The sequence below is a fragment of the Sciurus vulgaris genome (genome assembly GCF_902686455.1).
Source record: "Sciurus vulgaris genome assembly, chromosome: 1".
NCBI classification, from domain to species: domain Eukaryota; kingdom Metazoa; phylum Chordata; class Mammalia; order Rodentia; family Sciuridae; genus Sciurus; species Sciurus vulgaris.
Window position 1 is genome coordinate 32,893,182 of NC_136461.1, and position 22,194 is coordinate 32,915,375.

At 43.8% G+C, this 22,194-nt stretch overlaps 1 protein-coding gene and 1 long non-coding RNA gene across 6 annotated transcripts in view; one reads left to right on the plus strand and one right to left on the minus strand.

Annotated features, from left to right (window-relative positions):
* The window catches only part of CFAP57 (cilia and flagella associated protein 57), a 67,997-nt gene that overhangs the window by 23,697 nt on the left and 22,106 nt on the right, over positions 1 to 22,194 (plus strand). For all 5 annotated transcript variants that reach the window (XM_079117581.1, XM_079117583.1, XM_079117582.1 and 2 more), the window contains 7 exons: positions 9,609 to 9,770; positions 13,555 to 13,710; positions 14,904 to 14,997; positions 15,580 to 15,770; positions 16,277 to 16,450; positions 17,437 to 17,595; positions 19,758 to 19,901. In XM_079117581.1, the coding sequence (XP_078973707.1) occupies positions 9,609 to 9,770; positions 13,555 to 13,710; positions 14,904 to 14,997; positions 15,580 to 15,770; positions 16,277 to 16,450; positions 17,437 to 17,595; positions 19,758 to 19,901 (1,080 nt within the window). The remainder of the gene's footprint in view (positions 1 to 9,608; positions 9,771 to 13,554; positions 13,711 to 14,903; positions 14,998 to 15,579; positions 15,771 to 16,276; positions 16,451 to 17,436; positions 17,596 to 19,757; positions 19,902 to 22,194) is intronic.
* The window catches only part of LOC306647996, a 48,124-nt gene that overhangs the window by 394 nt on the left and 25,536 nt on the right, over positions 1 to 22,194 (minus strand). Inside the window, exons 2-3 of the long non-coding RNA XR_013760232.1 lie at positions 13,515 to 13,593; positions 9,620 to 9,747 (exon numbers count right to left, since the gene is read on the minus strand). This is a non-coding gene — a long non-coding RNA (uncharacterized lncRNA). The remainder of the gene's footprint in view (positions 1 to 9,619; positions 9,748 to 13,514; positions 13,594 to 22,194) is intronic.

Genomic DNA, 22,194 nt, shown 5'->3' on the forward strand with positions numbered 1-22,194 from the left:
TGAAGATTTTTGTACAAGATTGTTCACCATGATCTTATGCATAATCATGGTCATTTGATGGCCGCTGTAGGTGTTCCACCAGTCACATCACATCTCCCAGGTGCTGTGAGCATTGACTGCTGAGGATACTCAGCTACTCCCTTTCCAGAGATTGCCCTGGACTAAAAGGAGTCATAGACCAAGAGACTAGTTAATGCCACTCTGAAGAATGCAAAAGACCAAGGGCTGGGGTTGTGGCTCAGTGGTAAAGTGCTTTTAGCACACGTGAGGCCCTGGGTTCAATCCTCAGCAACACATAAAAATAAATAAACAATATAAAGGTATTATAAAAAAAGAATGTAAAAGGCCACTGCAGGGGACAACAATATGAGCACACATTTGTAAAGTGTCCTTCCATTCCTTCTCATAAAGTAGTGTCTATGTTCAGTAGCTAAAATGTGAAAACAACCCAGTGTCCATCAGCCAATGAGTGGATAAACCAAATGTGGTACAGACATACAATGAAATCGTATTCAGTCTTAAAAAGGAGGGGAACTCTGTAGAATGCTACAAATGTACAAAACTTGAGAACATTGTGCTCAATGAGGTAAGTTAATCACAAAAGGGCAAATATGGTGTGATTTCACCTTTGTAAGATACACAGAGCAGTCAGAATCATAAAGAGAAATTAGAATGCCATGGACTGGGGGAGGGAGGAGGTGGGAATGAGTGGATAGAGAGTTTTGGTTTTACACGACAAGAGTTAGACTTGGGTGGTGGTGATATTGCACAGTATTACAAACATTTGTATTGACACTCAACACCTAAACATGGTTAAGATGGTAAATTTTATGTTATATGTATTTTGCCACAATAAAAGGGTGAATAAAAAAGAATTCTCTGGCATGAAAAATGATTCCCAAGAAAATCATACCCAGTAGCAAATTAAAGGTTAGTCATAGTTTAAAAAAAAAAAAAAGTAATTTACACAGAATCTCTGACTGAAAATAGGCCCTGGGAAAATGTGTCTCATCTCCCCTCCCGTCTCCCTCATTTCGGGCTGTATGACATGAATACCTGAGGTTTTTAATACGTCCCAAACTCTCTATCAGCTTACCCTGTAGGCATTGTTCTTATTAAGAAAGTATTTTTATTATAAAATGAAACATTCCTATGCTAAGCCTGGGCCTTAGATCCAAAGTAAATTACTGTAATAATTCCCCTTCTTCAAGATATACAGTTTTATGAATAAGATCATTTCTATTATAAGCAATGCATGTCTATTTAGAAATAAAAGTCCATCCACCATATATATATATCCATAACTTACTAACTCTTCTCTTTCAGCTGGGCATTTAAATTATGAACTATAATGAATATCCTAGTTTGCAAATTTATATATGCTTCTCTGATGATTTCCCAAGGCTAAATTCCTGGACAGAGATGGAACTCCTGAGTAAAAGAGTATTACTTTTTTTTTAAAGTTCTGACACATTGCTGATTTTGAAAAATCATTTTTCATAGTTAACTCTTTTGTCTTAACTTTTTATTATGAATTAATTACAGGGTCACAGGAAATTTTGAAGATAGCACAGAGGTCCTGTGTAGCCTTCACCCAGTTTCCCCCAGTAATCACCTTACATAATTCTAGTACAAAAAACATAAAACTGGCACTGGGACACTGCCTGGGTGTGGGCCTGGTCATTTATATAACCCCACCACAATCAAGATGCAGAACTGCTCCATTACCACCAAGACCCACTTCTTGCCACCCTTTTGTAGTCACGCCAATCCCTCCCCACCATCCCTAATCCCTACCAACCATTCATTTCTTTCTGTTTCCATAATTTTGTCATTTTGAGAATTTCATATAAATGGATCATACATTATGTGACCTTCCGAGGGTGACTTCTCTACTCAGCATAGTGCTCTTCTGATCTAACAAGGTGTTTTGTGTACTAATAGTTGATTCTTTTCATTGCTGAGTTATATTCCACAGTGAGCACAATTTGTTAAACCATGCATCCATTGTAGGATATTCTGATTTTTTTTTTCCAATTTGGCTACTACAAATAAAGCTGGGGGTTTCAAGATGGCGGCCTAGAGGGTGGCTGCATTTCATGTTGCTCCAGGACTCAGGATTCAAAAGAAGAGATATTGAGACACTTGGGACCAACTCAAAGCAGCCGGGTGACTCTCACCCGTTGGGAAGGCGTCCCGGATGGGATGGTGGTCCCGGAACGCAGGAAACTTTGTGAAGTAGAGCTGCCGGTGAGACACCCCTCCCCCCGCTGGAGCAGTGAACTCGGACAACTGGGAGCCCCGTAAAGGAGGCCGCTCGGCACAGTGCTGGGACTTGGAGCCACCACTGGGGCTCCGGTGGCTGCCCAGGGGAGGAGTGGCGAGGAGAGCTGTGTGGACTCAGGACACCGGGGCCTGCCCTGAGGAGGAGGAGGAGGAATGTGGCCGCTTGGATTCGGAGTGACTGCACCAGAGCTACAGGCGGTTGCCAGAGGAGAAACTGCGCGGCGAGCTGTTTGGACTCAGAACGACTGCTTCTGAACACCGGGGCCTGCCCTGAGGACCAGGAGGAGGAAGAGGAGCGCAGCCGCTTGGATTCGGGGTGACTACACCAGAGCTACAGGCGGTTGCCAGAGGAGGGGCTGCGTGGCGAGCTGTTTGGACTCAGACCACTTCTGAACGCCGGGGCCTGCCCGGAGGAGGAGGAGGAGGAGGAGCGCGGGGGGTCGTTTGGACTCGCAGTGACTGCATTAGCGCTCCAGGCGGCTGCTCAGAGGAGAAGGCGTGTGGTGAGTTGTTTGGACTTAAAGTGACAGCGCCTGAACACAGGGGGGCTGCCTGGAGGAGAAGCGTGGTGGGTCGCTTGGTCTTGAGTGGCCGCACCAGAGCTCCGGGCGGTTGCCCAGAGGACCCGTGCAGCGGGTCACGTGGATTCAGAGCTACTCAGAGTGACCGCTCCTGAACACCCGGGGGGTTATCTGGAGAAGGAGGAGGAACGGGGAGGGTCACTTCGACTCGGAGTGATTGATTGCCCAGGGCTGCGGGTGGTTGGTGGGAGGAGGAGGCACGAAGTGAGTTTCTTGGACTCCTAGTGACCGAACCGGAATACTGGGCGGCTGTCTGGAGGAGGAGGCGTGGGGCGGGTCTCTGGGACTCAGAGCGATTGTTCGGGGCCCCAGGTGGCTGCTCAGAGGAGTGGCCGCATAGCCAGGCGATTAGGTGCAGAGCAGGGTCCCAGGATCTAGGAGGCTTCTTGGTGGAAGAGCCGCACAGAGACAGGCTTAGGGCGGAGCAAAGGTTCCAGGCCTGCAGGCAGATTCTCTGAGGAGGGGCAGCCTAAGGAGATTCATCTGCGAAGGGTGAGGCTCCCAGGCCCAGGAGGTAGGGCTGGGCCCCTGGGAACTTTGCAGAGGAAGGCAGCCCAGCCCAGGCGGTAGCTGTAAATTGAGGGGAACCTCTAGGAGGGAACTGACCAGTGAGACCTCCCCACCGGGTGAGTCTTCCCTGCTGGGTGAGGTTTCCCCACAAGGACGGTAAAACCAGAGACTCAGGCCCAAACAGGCCTTGCCTCAGCCCGCAGCCTAGGTCCCCTTTGGATGACCATTGGTCAACAAGTGGAGGCACCTCTGCCCACTAGCAGGGATTATACCTCACCTGAAGGCCACCACTCCTAGAGAGGCAGCTTCCTTGTGGAGCACCACATTATCAACTTCCTCCAAGACTTCAGCCTACTGAAGGCTAAGGGGGGATATATATAGAAATCTTCAGGGACATTGTAAGTCAATAGAGGAAATCTGCAATATCTCAGCGGTCCACTGATACCTGAACAATATGAGAAAACAAGGAAGGAAAATGCTGCAAACAAATCTAGATGTTACATCAATAAAACCCAACGACAGCATGGCAGAAGAAATGACAGAAAAGGAGTTCAGAATGTACATAATTAAAATGATCAGAGAAGCAAACGATGAGATGAAAGAGCAAATGCAAGCATTGAATGATCGCACCAATCGACAGTTAAAAGAGCAAATACAGGAAGCAAAAGATCATTTCAATAAAGGGTTAGAGATATTGAAAAAAAAAACAAACAGAAATCCTTGACATGAAGGAAACAATAAACGAAATTAAGAACTCCATAGACAGCATATCCAATAGGATAGAACACCTGGAAGACAGAACCTCAGACATTGAAGACAAAATATTTAACCTCGAAAACAAAGTTGACCAAACAGAGAAGATGGTAAGAAATCATGAACAGAATCTACAAGAACTATGGGATATCATGAAAAGGCCAAATTTAAGAATTATTGGGATTGAGGAAGGCCTAGAGAAACAAGCCAAAGGAATGAACAATTTATTCAATGAAATAATATCAGAAAATTTCCCAAATCTGAAGAATGAAATGGAAAATCAAGTTCAAGAGGCTTATAGGACTCCAAATACACAAAATTACAACAGACCCACACCAAGGCACATTATAATGAAAATACCTAACATACAAAATAAAGACAGAATTTTAAAGGCTGTGAGAGAAAAGAACCAAATTACATTCAGGGGGAAACCAATACGCATATCAGCAGATTTTTCAATCCAGACCCTAAAAGCTAGAAGGGCCTGGAACAACATTTTTCAAGCCCTGAAAGAAAATGGATGCCAACCAAGAATCTTATACCCAGCAAAACTTACCTTCAAATTTGACGATGAAATAAAATCCTTCCATGATAAACAAAAGCTAAAAGAATTTACAAAAAGAAAGCCAGCATTACAGAACATTCTCAGCAAAATATTCCATGAGGAAGAGATGAAAAACAAAGAAGCAAATCAGCAAAGGGAGGAATTATCCTAAAGGAATTGTCAAATAAAGGAGGAAACAAGTTGTGTCAAACAAATAAATAAACAAAATTTTAAAAATGAACCAAATGACCAGGAAATCAAATCATATCTCTATAATAACCCTGAATGTTAATGGCCTGAATTCATCAATCAAAAGACATAGACTGGCAGATTGGATTAAAAAGAAAGATCCAACAATATGTTGCCTGCAAGAGACTCACCTCATAGAAAAAGATACCCATAGACTAAAGGTGAAAGGATGGGGAAAAACATACCATGCACATGGACTCAGCAAAAAAGCTGGAGTATCCATCCTCATTTCCGATAATGTGGACTTCAAGCTAAAGTTAGTCAGAAGGGATAAAGAAGGTCATTTCATACTGCTTAAGGGAAGCATAAATCAGCAAGATATAACAATCATAAACATCTATGCCCCAAACAGTGGCTCATCCATGTATGTCAAACAAATCCTTCTCAATTTCAGAAACCAAATAGACCATAACGCAATAATACTAGGTGATTTTAACATGCCTCTCTCACCACTGGACAGATCTTCCAGACAAAAATTGAACAAAGAAACCATAGATCTCAATAACACAATCAATAATTTAGACTTAACGGACATTTATAGAATATACCATCCAACCTAGAGCAAATACACTTTCTTCTCAGCAGCACATGGATCCTTCTCTAAAATAGACCATATATTATGCCACAAAGCTAATGTTAGCAAATACAAGAAGATAGAGACACTAGCATTTATTCTATCAGATCATAATGGATTGAAGTTAGAAATAAATGAAAGAGTAAAACACAGAAACTATTCCAACATCTGGAGATTAAACAATATGCTATTATATGATGAATGGATAACAGAAGATATTAGGAAGGAAATTAAAAAATTCTTAGAGGTAAATGAGAACAAAGAAACATCATATCAAAATCTCTGGGACACTATGAAAGCAGTACTTAGAGGGAAATTTATTTCATGGAGCGCATTTAATAAAAGAAGTAAAACTCAACAAATAAACGACCTAACACTACAGCTCAAAGCCCTAGAAAAAGAAGAACAGAACAGCACCAAAAGTAGTAGAAGACAGGAAATAGTTAAACTCAGAGCTGAAATCAATGAAATTGAAACAAAAGAAACAATACAAAAAATTGACAAAATAAATAGTTGGTTCTTCGAAAAAATAAACAAAATTGATAAACCTTTAGCCACACTAACAAAGAGAAGACGAGAGAAAACCCAAATCACTAAAATTCGGAATGAACAAGGAAATATCACAACAGACAGGATTGAAATACAAAACATAATTAGAAGCTATTTTGAAAATCTATACTCCAACAAAATAGAAAATTTCGAAGACATCAACAGGTTTCTAGAGACATATGAATTACCTAAACTGAACGAGGAGGACATAAACAATTTAAATAGACCAATTTCAAGTACTGAAATAGAAGAAGTCATCAAAAGCCTACCAACAAAGAAAAGTCCGGGACCAGATGGGTTCTCAGCCGAGTTCTACAAAACCTTTAAAGAAGAGCTCATTCCAATACTTCTCAAAGTATTCCATAAAATAGAAGAGGAGGGAACCCTCCCAAACTCATTCTATGAAGCCAATATCACACTGATACCTAAACGAGACAGAGACTCATCAAGGAAAGAAAATTTCAGACCAATATCCTTAATGAACATCGACGCAAAAATTCTCAACAAAATTTTAGCAAATCGCATACAAAAACATATTAAAAAGATAGTGCACCATGATCAAGTGGGTTTCATCCCAGGGATGCAAGGTTGGTTCAACATCAGGAAATCAATAAACGTAATTCACCATATTAATAGACTTAAAGTCAAGAATCACATGATTATTTCAATAGATGCAGAAAAAGCATTTGATAAAATACAGCACCCCTTCATGCTCAAAACACTAGAAAAAATAGGGATAGTGGGAACGTTCCTTAACATTGTAAAGGCCATTTATGCTAAGCCCATGGCTAATATCATTCTAAATGGTGAAAAACTGAAAGCATTCCCCCTAAAAACTGGAACAAGGCAGGGATGCCCTCTTTCACCACTTCTATTCAACATCGTTCTTGAGACTCTGGCCAGAGCAATTAGACAAACCAAAGAAATTAAAGGGATACGAATTGGAAAAGAAGAACTCAAACTATCCCTGTTCGCTGATGACATGATTATATATTCAGAGGAACCTGGAAATTCCACCAGAAAACTCTTAGAACTCATAAGTGAATTCAGTAAAGTAGCAGGTTACAAGATCAATGCCCATAAATCCAACGCATTTCTATACATAAGTGATGAATCTTCAGAAAGAGAAATTAGGAAAACTACCCCATTCACAATAGCCTCGAAAAAAATAAAATACTTGGGAATCAATCTCACAAAAGAGGTGAAAGACCTCTACAATGAGAACTATACAACACTAAAGAAAGAAATTAAAGAACACCTTAGAAGATGGAAAGATCTTCCATGTTCTTGGATAGGAAGAATTAATATTGTCAAAATGGCCATACTACCTAAAGTGCTATACAAATTCAATGCAATTCCAATTAAAATCCCAATGACGTACCTTACAGAAATAGAGCAAGCAATTATGAAATTCATCTGGAAGAATAAGAAACCCAGAATAGCTAAAGCAATCCTTAGCAGGAAGAGTGAAACAGGGGGTATTGCAATACCAGATCTTCAACTCTACTACAAAGCAATAGTAACAAAAACAGCATGGTATTGGTACCAAAATAGAAAGGTAGATCAATGGTACAGAATAGAGGACACGGACACAAACCCAAATAAATACAATTTTCTCATACTAGACAAAGGGGCCAAAAATATGCAATGGAGAAAAGATAGCCTCTTCAACAAATGGTGCTGGGAGAATTGGAAATCCATATGCAACAGAATGAAACTAAACCCATATCTCTCACCATGCACGAAACTAAACTCAAAATGGATTAAGGACCTCGGAATCAGACCAGAGACCCTGCAGATTATAGAAGAAAAAGTAGGTCCAAATCTTCACCTTGTTGGTCTAGGATCAGACTTCCTTAACAGGACTCCCATAGCACAAGAAATAAAAGCTAGAATCAACCACTGGGATAGATTCAAACTAAAAAGCTTTCTCTCAGCAAAGGAAACTATCAGCAATGCGAAGAAAGAGCCTACAGAGTGGGAGAATATCTTTGCCAATCATACTTCAGATAGAGCACTAATCTCCAGAATCTATAAAGAACTCAAAAAACTCTACTCCAAGAATTCAAATAATCCAGTCGACAAATGGGCTAAGGAAATGAATAGACACTTCACAGAAGAAGATGTACAAGCAATCAACAAACATATGGAAAAATGTTCAACATCTCTAGTAATAAGAGAATGCAAATCAAAACCACCCTAAGATTCCATCTCACCCCAATTAGAATGGTGATTATCAAGAATACAAGCAACAACAGGTGTTGGCGAGGATGTGGGGAGAAAGGTACACTCATACATTGCTGGTGGGGCTGCAAATTAGTGCAGCCACTCTGGAAAGCAGTGTGGAGATTCCTTAGAAAACTTGGAATGGACCCTCCATTTGACCCAGCTATCCCACTCCTTGGCCTATACCCAAAGGACTTAAAATCAGCATACTACAGAGATACAGCCACATCAATGTTCATAGCTGCTCAATTCACAATAGCCAGACTGTGGAACCAATCTAGATGCCCTTCAATTGATGAGTGGATAAAGAAACTGTGGTATATATATACAATGGAATATTACTCAGCCATAAAGAATGATAAAATTATGGCATTTGCAGGCAAATGGATGAAATTGGAGAATATCATGCTAAGTGAGATAAGCCAATCTCAAAAAGCCAAAGGACAAATGATATCGCTAATAAGTGGAGGATGACACATAATGGGGGGGAGGGAAGGGTTAGTGTTAGGGTTAGAGTTAGGGTTAGGGAGGGGGGCAAGTATGGAAGAAGGAAGTACTGTATAGAGGGTAAAGAAGGGTGGGAGGGGTGGGGGGGAGGGAAAAAAATAACAGAATGAATCAAACAACATTACCCTATGTAAATTTATGATGACACAAATGGTATGCCTTTATGCCATGTACAAACAGAGAAACAACATGTATCCCATTTGTTTACAATAAAAAAAAAATAATAAAGCTTATGCAGATTTTTGTGTGGACTTTCATTTTCATTTTTCTGGGAAAAATGCCCAGTAGTATGATTGCTGAATCTGATGGTAAGCAGGTATTTAATTTTTTTAAGCTGCCAAGCTATTATCCAGAGTTACTGTGCCATTTTACATTACATCAGCAATGTTTCAGTTTTTCTACATCATTGTCAGTACATGGTATTGCCACAATATTTTATTCTAGCTGTTCTAATAGGTATGGGGTGCTCTCTCATCATGGTCTTAATTTGCATTTCTCTGATGACTAATAATGTTGAACATCTTATGTGCACACATGGCCATCTGTATATTCTCTTCCATGAAATAACCTCAAATCATTTGCCCACTTTGGATTGCCAGGTTGTTTTACTGTTGAATTTTGAGAGTTCTTTATACCTTCTAGGTCGTATTTCACTCAAGAGTCCAAATCCACAGGGAATATAGTCTGTGAGGCCTCCTGCCTTATTCTTTCCCAGGACCAGGTCTGCCTTGCTGTGAGGCTCTTCCTGGGATGCATGGATGGAGGCCTTGCACTGTCACCCTAGTCATCTGTGGCCCCAGAAAGCTTCCTGTGATCTGTCTCCCTGCAGATGTTACTCACCTTTGATGATCAGTACCTACTGACTGCTGCTGAGGATGGATGCCTGTTCACCTGGAAGGTTTTCGATAAGGATGGCCGGGGAATCAAGCGAGAAAGGGAAGTGGGCTTTGCTGAAGAGGTGCTCGTGACTAAAACAGACATGGAAGAGAAGGTAAGGACTGTGTCTAATGAAGAGGGACATGGAAAATCCTTACCAGATTACATTCCAACTCTTCAGAGCTGCATCAGAGGTCTTCCATAGCCTGGCTGTACCCTGTGACTGTCCTCACCAGCACTTGATCCTGTTTCCACCCCCACACTGCCTGTCTTTCCACCACATGGTCATCTTGACCTTGATCATCTGCTCCTGCTTTCCTTTTGCTACCATTTGAGAGCAGGCACTATGGCATACAATTCTCCTGTATGACCAGTTGTTTCTAGTGCATGCCAGGCATGCAGAAGACAATCAATAAATATTCACAAAACCAAACCAACAAACCAAATATACCAGTTGTTTCTGTGAAACATAGTCACTGCTAGTACTCAGAGCCTCCTTTTAAAAGATAAAAGAAATGAGGGATGTAGGAAACATTCCTAAAGCTCTTACCTATACCTCCAAACAATAAAACCATTGGAATAAAAATAACCAGCATTTGCCAAGAAGCAGGCACTGTGCTGACTATTTCATAAGTATTTCTCATTTAAATCTCACAAAACAGTTTTGGAGAAGTTGAGTACTCTGTCCAAAGTCACTGTGCTGGCACATAGTAGGACCAGAATCCTAATCCAGTCCTCATCCAGACCCCACTTTCCTCATCACTGTGCCACTGTTCCCTCCTGTGAATGCAGTAAGCATTCCATGAAGGTGTGGTTTTGGAGATGTGATTGATAGCTCTGTGCTGCAGTCCCTGAGAGAAGTTGACTGGATGTTTCATGGAGAATCTGAGCATTATGTTTTCATTGCTGCTTATCAAGAATATGAGAGTATTATTGAATAGCTAAGCACTGGGGGTGCACATGTGAAAAAGGCAGGCTTGGGCACTGTGGTCAGGAAGCTCAAAGTCAGATAGGGGATGGAGACGAGAACTGTCAGAACAGCAATGCAAAGGCAGTCACAGCTCCGGATGGTAGGCCTCTGGTGTTTCCTGGAGATGCCTTCCCGAGCTCCCTCTAACTTTCTTCAGGAAAGGCAAAAGGGGAAGAGAGGGAGAGGGAGAGCTTCACTTCCCTACACAAGCAAATGTGTCTCTTTCTCTTCCTTCTCTGTTGTCTTCTCAGTTTTCTACCCACAGGGTAGAAAAAGAGGCCAAATAGGAGACACCAGGCTGAACCCAAGGCCTGAAGATGTCTGTGCTGATGGCTAGGCCCACAGCCCCCAGCTAGGCCTGACAGCACTCTTCCCAGCTGAAAAGGCCTGGCGTATGTCCCGCTCCTCCTGACTCCCTTCTCTCTCAGCGTTCACGTGACCTCACTCTGCTTATGCCCATCAGCCTTTCTGATTGCTCCTCCCTGGCTCCCTTACTGGCCCCTCCTCCACCTGGCTCTTAAAAGTCGCTTTCCCCAGAATTGCCAGCTCTATTTTTTTCCTTTGTATTCTGTGACATTCTTTGTAATGATCTCTCAGCCCAGGATTCACCCCCTCATGACATTTTTCATTTATTTATTCTCCATCTGATATTAACAGAGGGGTCCTGACACAGAGATAAAAGACACGAGTCCTGCAGTTTATATCCCCGGAGGAGGGCTGGGATGTCGGTGTGAATGGGTGTTATGAAGAACGGTGCTGCAGAAACACAGGGAAGGACCCTGGCCCAGGCTAGATGGTGCCAGAAGAAGTGAGCCCTGCACAAGCCTTCCAGAACAAATAGGAAAGGGCCTTCCACGCAGAGGAATGATTGTGTGCAGAGGATGGTGCTCTGGGGAGAGATGCTGCTGGTGGGCATGGCTGGAGAACAGAGGGTGTGCCAGAGAGGGTGGGGAGAAAATCAGAGAGATCATGAGGGCCTTTTAAGCACATTTTAGACTTTAGAAACTTCATAAGGACCACTACCGGTAAGTTAGGGAACGTCTTCACAAGGTTTGCGATTTGGAGAGATTATAGCAATGTGGAATAAGCAATTGCCTCAAACATCACATATCAAAAATGGATCATTCCCATCTATGAATGTATTCCATTAGTCCAAGACAGACCATGGGGTCATTGTTCATCTGATGAATATTTGTCAGTGCTGACAGTATTGCAGGTCCTATGCTAAGCTCTGGGAATGAAACAGTGAATAAGACAGGTCCTATGCTAAGCTCCTGGGGAAAGACCATGCACCATCCTCTCACCTTCACCCACACCTTGTCAGCACCACTTTCCCCAAAATATCCCTCGCCAGTCTTCCCATTCCTCTCTGCTTCCCTCCCCCACAAGAGTGTAAGCCCTTAGCCATCTCTCACCTGGACTATGCCACTGTCCCCTACCTAATTACCTCGCCTTCATTCCATCTCTAATGTGGTCCATGCTGCACACTGTCTTTGAAGAGGCCTTTATAACATTAAAGTCAGCTTAATCCGGCTAGCTGAGGGCCTGTGGAAGCCCTCTAATATAAAATCCAAATTTCTTACATGGCCTTGATGGTCCTGCCCAATCTCAACCTCCTCTCCCACTGCCTCCCACTGTCACCAAGTCATAGGAGGGCCCTGACCGGACATCCTCGCTCCTACCTCCCTGACTTTGCACATGTAGTTTGTGTTTATCCCTCATCTCAGGATTTCCTATGTGCCAGGTCCACACTTGCATGCTGGCCACATGCAGAGCCCGACATGACACTCTCCTCGTGGTCCAGTCACACTCAGGCAGTAGAGGAAAGACTAGCAAAGACGATAGGGATACATGGGTGTCATCAAGGTGAGCAAGAATAAAATACCTGTGTCCTCACCCACTCCATAATCAACGTGGACTCCTTAGGAAGTGAGAGGTGTACATATTACAGTAGGTTTAGAAAACTGTGGCACTGGGGAGTACAATGGAGGAGGAAAGACACTGGGCACAGGAGTCAGCCAGGCAGAAGAGTTAGGAGCTACGTTAAAGTAACAGCAGTGAGGCCAGCATGGGTTTAGCATGCATCAGAGGGGACAGCTGACAGAACTGAGAACCACCCAGCTGTGGGCACTTATCACATTTGTAATTATATTTTTATTTAGGCTATAAGTTTCATGGGACAGGAATCATAATTAAATATCTTTTGAGTACATACTATGTGTTAGGCATTGTTCTGGGCACTTTGAATACATCAACAAATAAAACCAGCAAAGATCCCAGCCTTCTTGGAGCTTAAGTTTTCATGGGGGAGAAGACAAAATAATTAGCAAATTATATAGTACGTTTCAAAGTGCCAAGATCTGAGGAAGTAACAAAAAGTACCCCAGAATAAGGGGGCAGGGGGGAGGTCATGAGTGCAGTTTTGGGACTGGGAAGAGGGTGTCAGGATTAAATAGTGGGGTTCAAGTGGGCCTTATCAAGCAGGTGACATGGGAGCCAATTTGAAGGAGATGTGAGAGTTGTTAGCACGCAGAGGAGCCCACAAGTACATATGTCCCTATCTATGATCAGGTTACATTCAGCCCCCAGAACTCAGCATGGTTTTTACTCCTGTGTATTTACTTCTTCTGTAACCTATGTTAAACACCTTCTGCATGCCAGTAGGAGATATAGACTGGCCTGGGTCCCAGACTCACTACTCATTTGCTGGGTGTTCTAGGGAGTCACCTAACCTGACTAATAGAGGAAGAAGCTCAGATGTCTCCTAGTTCTTAGCCTGTGAATCTTGTGGGGAAGGATGACAAGCTCTAGTTGAGATGTGTTGAGTTTGAAGCCGGGCAGAGCTGCAGGTCCTCGATCAAGTCCACAGGTTTAAATATTCTGATTCACCCACTGTGAAAGCTCTTGATCCTCTGTCCTTCTTCCAAAGGCTCAGATTATGTTGGAGCTGAAGACTCGTGTGGAAGAACTGAAAATGGAGAATGAGTATCAACTTCGACTAAAGGATATGAACTACAATGAGAGGATTAAGGAGCTAACAGACAAGTTCATCCAGGAAATGGAGTCTTTGAAAACCAAAAACCAGGTCTGTTTGAGAGACTGAACCAACAGCCAGAGAAATCTCTACTTAGCTCAACATGGGGCTGGCATGCATTGCCCAAGTTACACTCGAAAAACAAGATATAGGATAATGTTCAGGTTTAAAGCATTGCTGATATCAAAAATCATCAGAGTATAACAAGGTGCTAAGTGGAATAAAGCAGACTATAAAACTTTCTATAGTGAATGGTATTAGGTAAAATAAATATACACAGAAAATAGATAACAGTGTAACTATCTCTGGAAGTTGGGATTACAGATACTTTCAATTTTGTTCTTTATACCTTTCTGTAGTCCTCAAATTCTCTAAAATGAGAATTCATTACTTTCAAGGAAACACTTATTTTAAAACAAAATGAAAAGATAGCAAGAAAAAGAAAATATATAAAGTGGAAGAACTAGCAGAATATTGATTTCAAATATATAAAGTGGAAGAACTAGCAGAATATTGATTTCTAGACTGTCAGAAAGTTAAATAAAGTTAGTCTAAGTCATCTGCAATTAGATTTGGGCCAAAACTCTCTGAGTCTCGTTTTTGTTCTACACGAATTTGTCTGACCCCTTATCTGACCACCTTATCTGAAACCCCAATCTTTTGCTCAAGAATGTTGGTTCTATTATATTATCTCTGTGGGTCAGAGAATTTGAAAAACTATGACTATTGATTTTACTCATCCATTCATTTATAATTCCATTCATTTAGTCAACAAACATTTCTTTGTTGCCCCAAATAAACCAAGGCCAAAGTTAAGTCCTGAGATGGTAGTGCCTCAGGCTGCAAGGATCTGGCCTGCTCCAGTAGAAAAGTCACTTCTTAGAGGCTCACAATGAACCCTGAGGAGTTCATTGAGAGTAAGGTGCAGGCAATAGGGGATTTGAATGAATCCTTACTTTTCACCCCAAAATCCACTTGATACATGTCTGAAACTAAACTCATCATTCACAAACCCATTTAGTAGTAAGAATGTAAACAAGGAAAGTACAGAACTTTCAGAGCAGAATATAACGTAAATAAGGAAGAAGTGATATTGCGTGTGTTTTTCCATAGAACAACGGTACAAAATAAGGGCTTGAGAAATGTTTGTGTTTGTGAACGAACAAACTGTCACTTGGAGTTCTCATCCTCCTGGTGCCTTCGGCAGTTCTGCAAAAATGAGTAAATGTGACTTTGTGGTTTAGGTTTTACGAACAGAAAAAGAAAAGCAGGATATAAGCCACCGTGAGCGCATAGAAGACCTGCTAGACAAACAGAACCGGGAGCTGCAAGATCTGGGTGAGCCTATAAGCAGAATAAAGGTGGGCTAAGGGTGGCTGCTTGGCAGTGGAAGGAGGCAGGTTGGGCAAACACCAGGAGTCCCCCAGGCACAGCAGAAGTCCCAGGGAATATGTCCCTCACTGTGATCAGGTTACATTCATCCTCCAGCACTCACCTTGGTTTTTACGCCTGTGTATTTATCTCTTCTGTGACCCCATGTTAAACACCTGCATGCCAGTAGGAGATGTAGACTGACCTGGGTCCCAGACTCACTGCTCATTTGCTGGGTGCTCTAGGGAGTCACCTAACCTGACTGAGCCTCAGCTTACTGTTCTGTAAAACCAGGGCACTAATACCTATTTTGCATACTTAGGACAGTCTTCTTGGCCCTGAACCTTCAGACATCCCTCTGCACCTTCCTAGTAACATTTCTGCCCAGAGCAGGAGGGAGTGGAGTTGGCTGCAGGCTCAGAATCTTGGTGCCAGAGGCAGCTACTCTGGCTGCATGGAAGGGGTGGGAAAGCACACTGTGTTGCTGCATGCCCCTGAGGCTGGTCCTGCTCATCCACCTTAAATACCTTCCCTGTTGCTTCTCTCCAGAAAGTTGCAACAACCAAAAGTTGCTTCTAGAATATGAGAAATACCAGGAGCTGCAACTCAAGTCCCAAAGGATGCAGGAAGAGTATGAAAAACAGCTCCGGGATAATGATGAGACCAAGAGCCAGGCCCTGGAGGAGCTGACTGAATTTTATGAGGCCAAGCTGCAAGAGAAAACCACCCTTTTGGAAGAGGTACTGTACATCCCTTTCATAGAGAAAGGGCAGGATGGATTAGCTTAAGGAAAGCAGTTGTATTTACACAACTATTTGTTGAGTAGCTACTGTGCGCCCATATGCAGCAGTGGTGGGCATGAGAGACAAGGTTTCTACCTTCAAGGAACTTACATATAATGGAAGAGAAAGTAATTTAATGAATAAATATAAAATTACAGCTGTCACAAGTTCTGTAAAGGAAACATAGGAAGCCTGGGTGACAGTGTCAAGACCAGAGGCAAAACATGATGTGGGGATGTTGCTAAGTGTATGGTTGAAGTGATGGATTGATGGAGCCTGAGGTCTCCTGGATGGAGACCTGGATGGAAAGAAGGGAGACAGGAAGAGAGTGGACAGGTCAGGGAACCCATGGCTTCTGTTTCCATTTTTGTAATAACACTCATTTCCCATTCACCATGACAGGGCTCTTCAGCATCATGAGCCCCTTCTCCCATGACTGCATTCTCTCCCTCTCTCTGAGCCAGGCCCAGGAAGATGTCAGGCAACAGCTGAGGGAATTTGAAGAGACCAAGAAGCAGATTGAAGAAGATGAAGACCGAGAAATCCAAGATATCAAAACCAAATACGAGAAAAAACTTCGGGATGAAAAGGAATCCAACCTGCGGCTCAAGGGGGAAACAGGCATTATGAGGAAGAAGGTATCGGGCTGTTCCCTGAGAGACCTGGGAATGGGCAAGGGCAGGATTGCAGAGAAAGCTGGGACAGGTGAACAGAAAGCCCTGGGTACTGCGCAGAGTTCTCACCTGAGTGTCCTCACCTCCAGTGAGCAGGTTAGGAAAGGGGCTCTGGCAGGTGCATCTTTAGGCAGACAGACCCTGCCACATCCTCTGAAAAGGCAGCCACCTGGCTTCGCTGCCTCGCTCCTTTTCACGGGGATGTTGAGGTCCCCTGTGCACTGATAGGCTCTCTTTGGGCTTTCACTTCCAAGTAAGATTGATCAGAAATGAAAATAAGGTCTTCTAAGCCTGGAAGTGTCCTTGGCTCAGGTGGGAGAGGGAGTTGGGATGAAAGAGCTTTGTTTACAAAGTAAACAGGTATTTTTAGTTCACTGATGGTTGAGTGACGAATGATTCAGTTTACAGGTCCTTGTAGAATTGTCGTAGTTTCACCAAACCTTTAGCCTCAGAGAAGCCAAGTTCAAAGGGAACTCGTGTTCCTTCATATTAGAAATCATACTGCTAGGAAGTCTGGGGGACAGTCTTAGCATTCTTGGACATGCTAAGATGGCTCATCAGGTAGGGTCAGTCTCTGTGACCTTGGTAGGCCACCAATCCCAACCTTTTAAGGTCAGTGTGATGATGGAAGACCCAGAGTCCACACAAGCATCAGGAGTGTCTTGTGCAGAGACAGGCCATCCTCATATACAGGGGATGGACCTGGATTTTATTGGACAGAATATTCCATCATGTTTTTGACCTGGGAAATTTCTGAGCCCTCTCAAATTCTACAAAAACTTACTCCCCAAAGTTCAGAAATGCTGTGTGCTCCATGTTTTCAGTTGACAGAGGAGAGATGGTCCACAGTTCATCAGTGATGAGGAGTTCTTTGCATCAAGACATTTGGGAGAAATGGAGATGAGCTCCAAGACTTCAGGGGTCTTTGCTGTTGCTATTTGTATCTGCAGTTCAGCAGCCTGCAGAAGGAAATTGAAGAGCGAACCAACGACATTGAGACCCTGAAGGGAGAGCAGGTGAAGCTGCAGGGAGTCATCAAGTCCCTGGAGAAAGACATCCAAAGCCTCAAACGAGAGATCCAGGAGAGAGATGAGACCATTCAAGATAAGGTGAAGGCTTATCTTCTGTCCTTCCAAGCCATGATCCAGAGGGATCCAAGTCATGAGGGCAAGGCTTGGGACAGAGAAGGTCCCTGCTTCTTGAAACACATGTATTTAACTTGATCTCTGGGGATAAGCAGTCAGTGAGGTGCCCGTGGTGTACTTGGCACTGTGCTAATTACTGTTAACATGACACACTCAGTTCTGCCAACAACCGCAGGGTATGACTACCTAGTGTTCATGGCTCAGGAAGCTGAGTTCCAAAAGATTGAGTATCCTGCCCAAGGTCACACGGTGTATACAGGATGAACTTGGGACAGGACTCCAAGGCCCCTGCCCTCACAGCTCCAGGTATCCATCTGCATATTGGGGGCAGCTCACCCACAGTATTGCCCACATTAGTCCCCCTGGTTAGAGAGGGACTCCCCTGGGGTTTACCTGTGACTACTGGGTACCTTAGGACGCTAGAATCACTTTTGAAGATGCCTTTCTCACAAAGTGCTCAGAACACAGACACACATTCTATGGGTAGAATTTCGCATTATGCAAAATTTAATATCATCCTTCTGAGCAAATCCAGACTCTGTACTCTCCTCTCCACACGCTCTGCATCTATTGTCTTAGCTAGGCAGAATTGTCCTGTGGGCGAACATGGACTTCAGTGTTAGGTAAGTAGGTTTCAGCACAGGCCCTTCAATTTACCCAGCATTGCATCCTGGGCATCTTCTCTAAGCCTGCATTTCTCACCTGTATCAAGGAGTCTTGTGAGGATTAACTGGGATAGTACCTACAAGCCATTTCTGTGTATGAATGTTTGTTTTTGAATGTGGGCTTTTGGGTGAGGGACTCAAAGCTTTCTTCAGATTCTCAAGGGGGAGGGATGACAAGAAAAAGGCCAGGGTCATGTGTGAAAACACCCATAAACAAAAAACAAACAAATGACCTTGGCAGTGTTCCATAAGACCTGACAAAATTGGCAACAGGCCAAATTTGGCCCAGGCTGTTTGCCAGTCCTGTACTACAAGGTAAAATCTGAACTCTTTAACCCATTATACAAGACCTTGCCTTCCTCCCCAGCCCCCCAGCCCCATCTCTCACTTCCCCTGTGAACCACCACCTGATGCCCCAGCAGGGTTTGCTAAGCACCCTCAGTACATACCACTCCTTCAGTGCCTCCCTCTTTGACAACACCAATCACAGCTTAAATTGTTTGTTAACACATCTGCCTTCCTAGCTAAAGTTTTCTCCTGAGGAACAGATTGTGCCACACTCACATTTGGCAAAAGATATCCATTCAGTAAATGTTAATGTTTGATGAATGGATAGACCCATGTTCCAATTGCCATTACCATGCAAGAAATTACCTGAAAACTTAGTGATTAAAAGCAACAACTGCATTCTTATGCTCACAGATTCTGTGGGTCTGCAATCTGGATAGGGTGTAATGGGATGGCTTGTCTCTGTCCCTGATGTCTGGGACCCAGCTGGGAAGACTGGGGGTGATACAAACAGCTGGAGGCTAGAAGATCAAATGTTCCACGTGCCCTGCACCTTGGCAGGGATGGCAGTGAGGCTGGGCTCAGCTGGGTCCTTCCACCAGAGCCCCAAGTGTGCCGTCCAGCCTGGAGGGCTCAGTATGGTGGGAGCTCTGACAGAAGATGACCTCACCCATGGTAAGTATCCCAAGAGAGCCAGGTAGAAGCCGTGTAGCCTTTCTGACCTCGTCTTGAAAGCCACACAGCATCCCTTCAGGTACATTTGCTGAATGACAAATAAGTAAGTCTTAAGTGCAGCCAGATGCAAGTGGAGGAACTTTAATTCTATCTGCTGGTATAGAAGCATCAAGGTCACATTGTAGAAGAACTACAGTGTGGGATGGGATATGTAGCTGCCCACAACCTACATGTGAGCGAGTGAGAGTGAATGAGTGACTGAGTGAGGTTCCTGGCCGAAAGGCAGATTCTGAATTCTTTAACCCAATAGGCAAGCACAGAGGCTAAGGAGTCAGTGCTATGGCCTGCGGGGAGAGAGTTGGCCTTTGTATCCCTAGTGAACAGAGAAGACTGGGCCTGCTCAATCAGGAGACTCACAGGATTTACATTCTTTGCCCTAAGAGGATTCCATGTGCCAGAGCCTTGTGATATCTCACTTCTTACTCATCTCACCCCCAGGAGAAACGAATTTATGATCTAAAAAAGAAGAATCAAGAACTAGAGAAATTCAAATTTGTGCTTGACTACAAAATAAAAGAGCTGAAGAAGCAAATAGAACCTCGAGAGAATGAGATCAAGGTGATGAAGGAACAGATTCAGGAGGTGAGAGCCCTGTGCGACCCTCTCGCCTTTCAGGCCTGCTCTTCTTTGTTACTCCACATTAGCCTCAGGGGAATCAAAGTACTCTTCTTAGTCCCTCTCTGCTCCCTAGGTGTGTGCGGCCTCCACTCCACGGACGATGCCACAGGGAAAGCCCTGGCACAGTGGAGGAGGGCCCATAGTGTAGAAGTCAAATGCTCCAGAATTAGGCCTGGGATAGGGTGTGGGCTAGTTTTGGGGCCTGCCTCCACCTGGGTGTGCCAGCCCTAGGCCTTCACCTGGAGACGCAGTGCTGGGCCTTCGACCACCAGAGGGCAGTGTATGCTCAGCCAGTGGCCTTTCACCACCGAGCACAACCTCCCAGTTCAATGTTGTTTCTCAACTGGAAATGGTGGGGCCCAGGCCAGGGCATGGTGTTTGGACTTAATCTGATAAGAAATGAGAAGTCCTCAAAGTCTCTTGAGCCAAGAAGGGCACAATTAAGAAAATGTTCTGGGAAACAAACAGGATGAAGTAGAGAGGGAAGAGATTAAAAGCAAGATCAGTTGGAAAGGGTTTCCGAGAATCCAGTGAGGTTAAGTGTTTCCCCTTGTCCCCTGGATCCCTACACATTGCATTCCTGTGTGACGTGTGTTTACCTGTCAGGCTCCTCTCAGTGGGCAGAAAATAGCTAATCTTGGGGTCTGTGGTTGATCTCAAATTGAAATCTTTATTTTTCTTCTTAATTCTTCATTTTAAAACCTCATGCTTTCTCCAATTTTTTTTTTCTCAGAAAGTGGTACTATGATCCACCCAGTTACTTAAAGTAGACATTCAGAAGTCTTTCTTGATTCATTCCCTTCTCTTAAGCCTATATCCAAATCATCACTAACATTTATCCAATCAATTTTCAAAAGACATTTCAAATCCATTGTTCCTTCCCCCCCCTGCTGCTGTCACCCTCATCCAAGCCTCCACCATTTCTTATCTGGTCTCAACTCCAGGCTTTGGCCTGGTCTCCAGGGAGAGGTCAGAGCAAATGCCCTAATGAATGGTGTCCCATCCTACCCAGAATAAAATCCAAAGTCCCACAAGCCCTGCACCACTTGACCTCACCCTGGCTCTCTGGTCTCATCTCAAGTCCCTGTTTTCTGTTCCATCCACCAGTTTTCTGACAGATCCCCTATAACAGGTCAAGCTTTTTCCATCTCAAGACCTCTGAAGGATTGCTCCCTCTGCCTGGAAGGCTCCTCCCCCAGATTGTCACATGACTGACTTCTTTGAATCTTTTAGGTCTCAGCTTATATGTCACTTCTTCAAGGGAACCTTCCCTGACCACTCTAGACAAAATAGCATCCTGCTCTCTAGGTGTTTGTGCTAAATAAGGACAACAGGCACTATGCTGTGGGTCGGCACTGATGATCCCACTAGAATCGGGGGCCCAGGAGCTATGATGGTGGTGCTGGTCAGCCCAGTGAAGAGATCCCTTTTCTCTAGACGGCCCAATAAAGAAACTAGATGGGGATCAGTCCAGGGATGGGAGTGTGGGGGGAATCTAGAGACTGTGGCAGTGACTTTTTCCCTAGTAGCTGCCGGCTGTTCTCTCTGACCTCACCTGACCACAGAGCTGCCTCCTCAGGGCCTCCTACCATTCTGGAATGCCAAAAATGGCAGATGTTTTAGTCCTTTCATTAACAAAATACTTTAGACCAGGTAACTTAAAAACAACACAAATTTATTCCTCACAGTTGTAAAGGCTAAGAAGTCCAAGATCAAGAGGCCAGCAGATTTGATATCTGGGAGGGCCCACATCTCATAGTTGGCAACTGCTATGTGCCCTCACAGCAGAAGGGCAAAGGAGGCTGACAAGCTCCCTCAGGTCTCTTCTATAAGGGCACTGATTCCATCAAGGGAATGAAGAACTCTTGTGACCTAATCACCTGCCAAAGTCCCCATCGCTTAATACCATTACCCTGGGGATTAGGTTTCAACATATAAATTTTGGAAGGATACAAATATTCAGACCATGGCAGCAACCCAAGAAGATGAGAGAAAGATTGGAGCCTCCATTCTCCTGGGTGGTCAGTATGCTGCCAGACCCCTGAAAATCCCATTTCTCACTCCTCATTTGACATATTTGTCCACTGGATTTAAGATCAGATCCATAGTTTGCTAAAACTCAGCTTACTTTCCACCCCAACATATTTTCCCAGACAGTAATAGGGGCCAAGCAGGGCATTGATGCTCAGCAGAGTATATGCTTGTGTCTTGGGAATGATTCAAACAAGACCCCTCCTAACCCCACCCCATGCCAGAT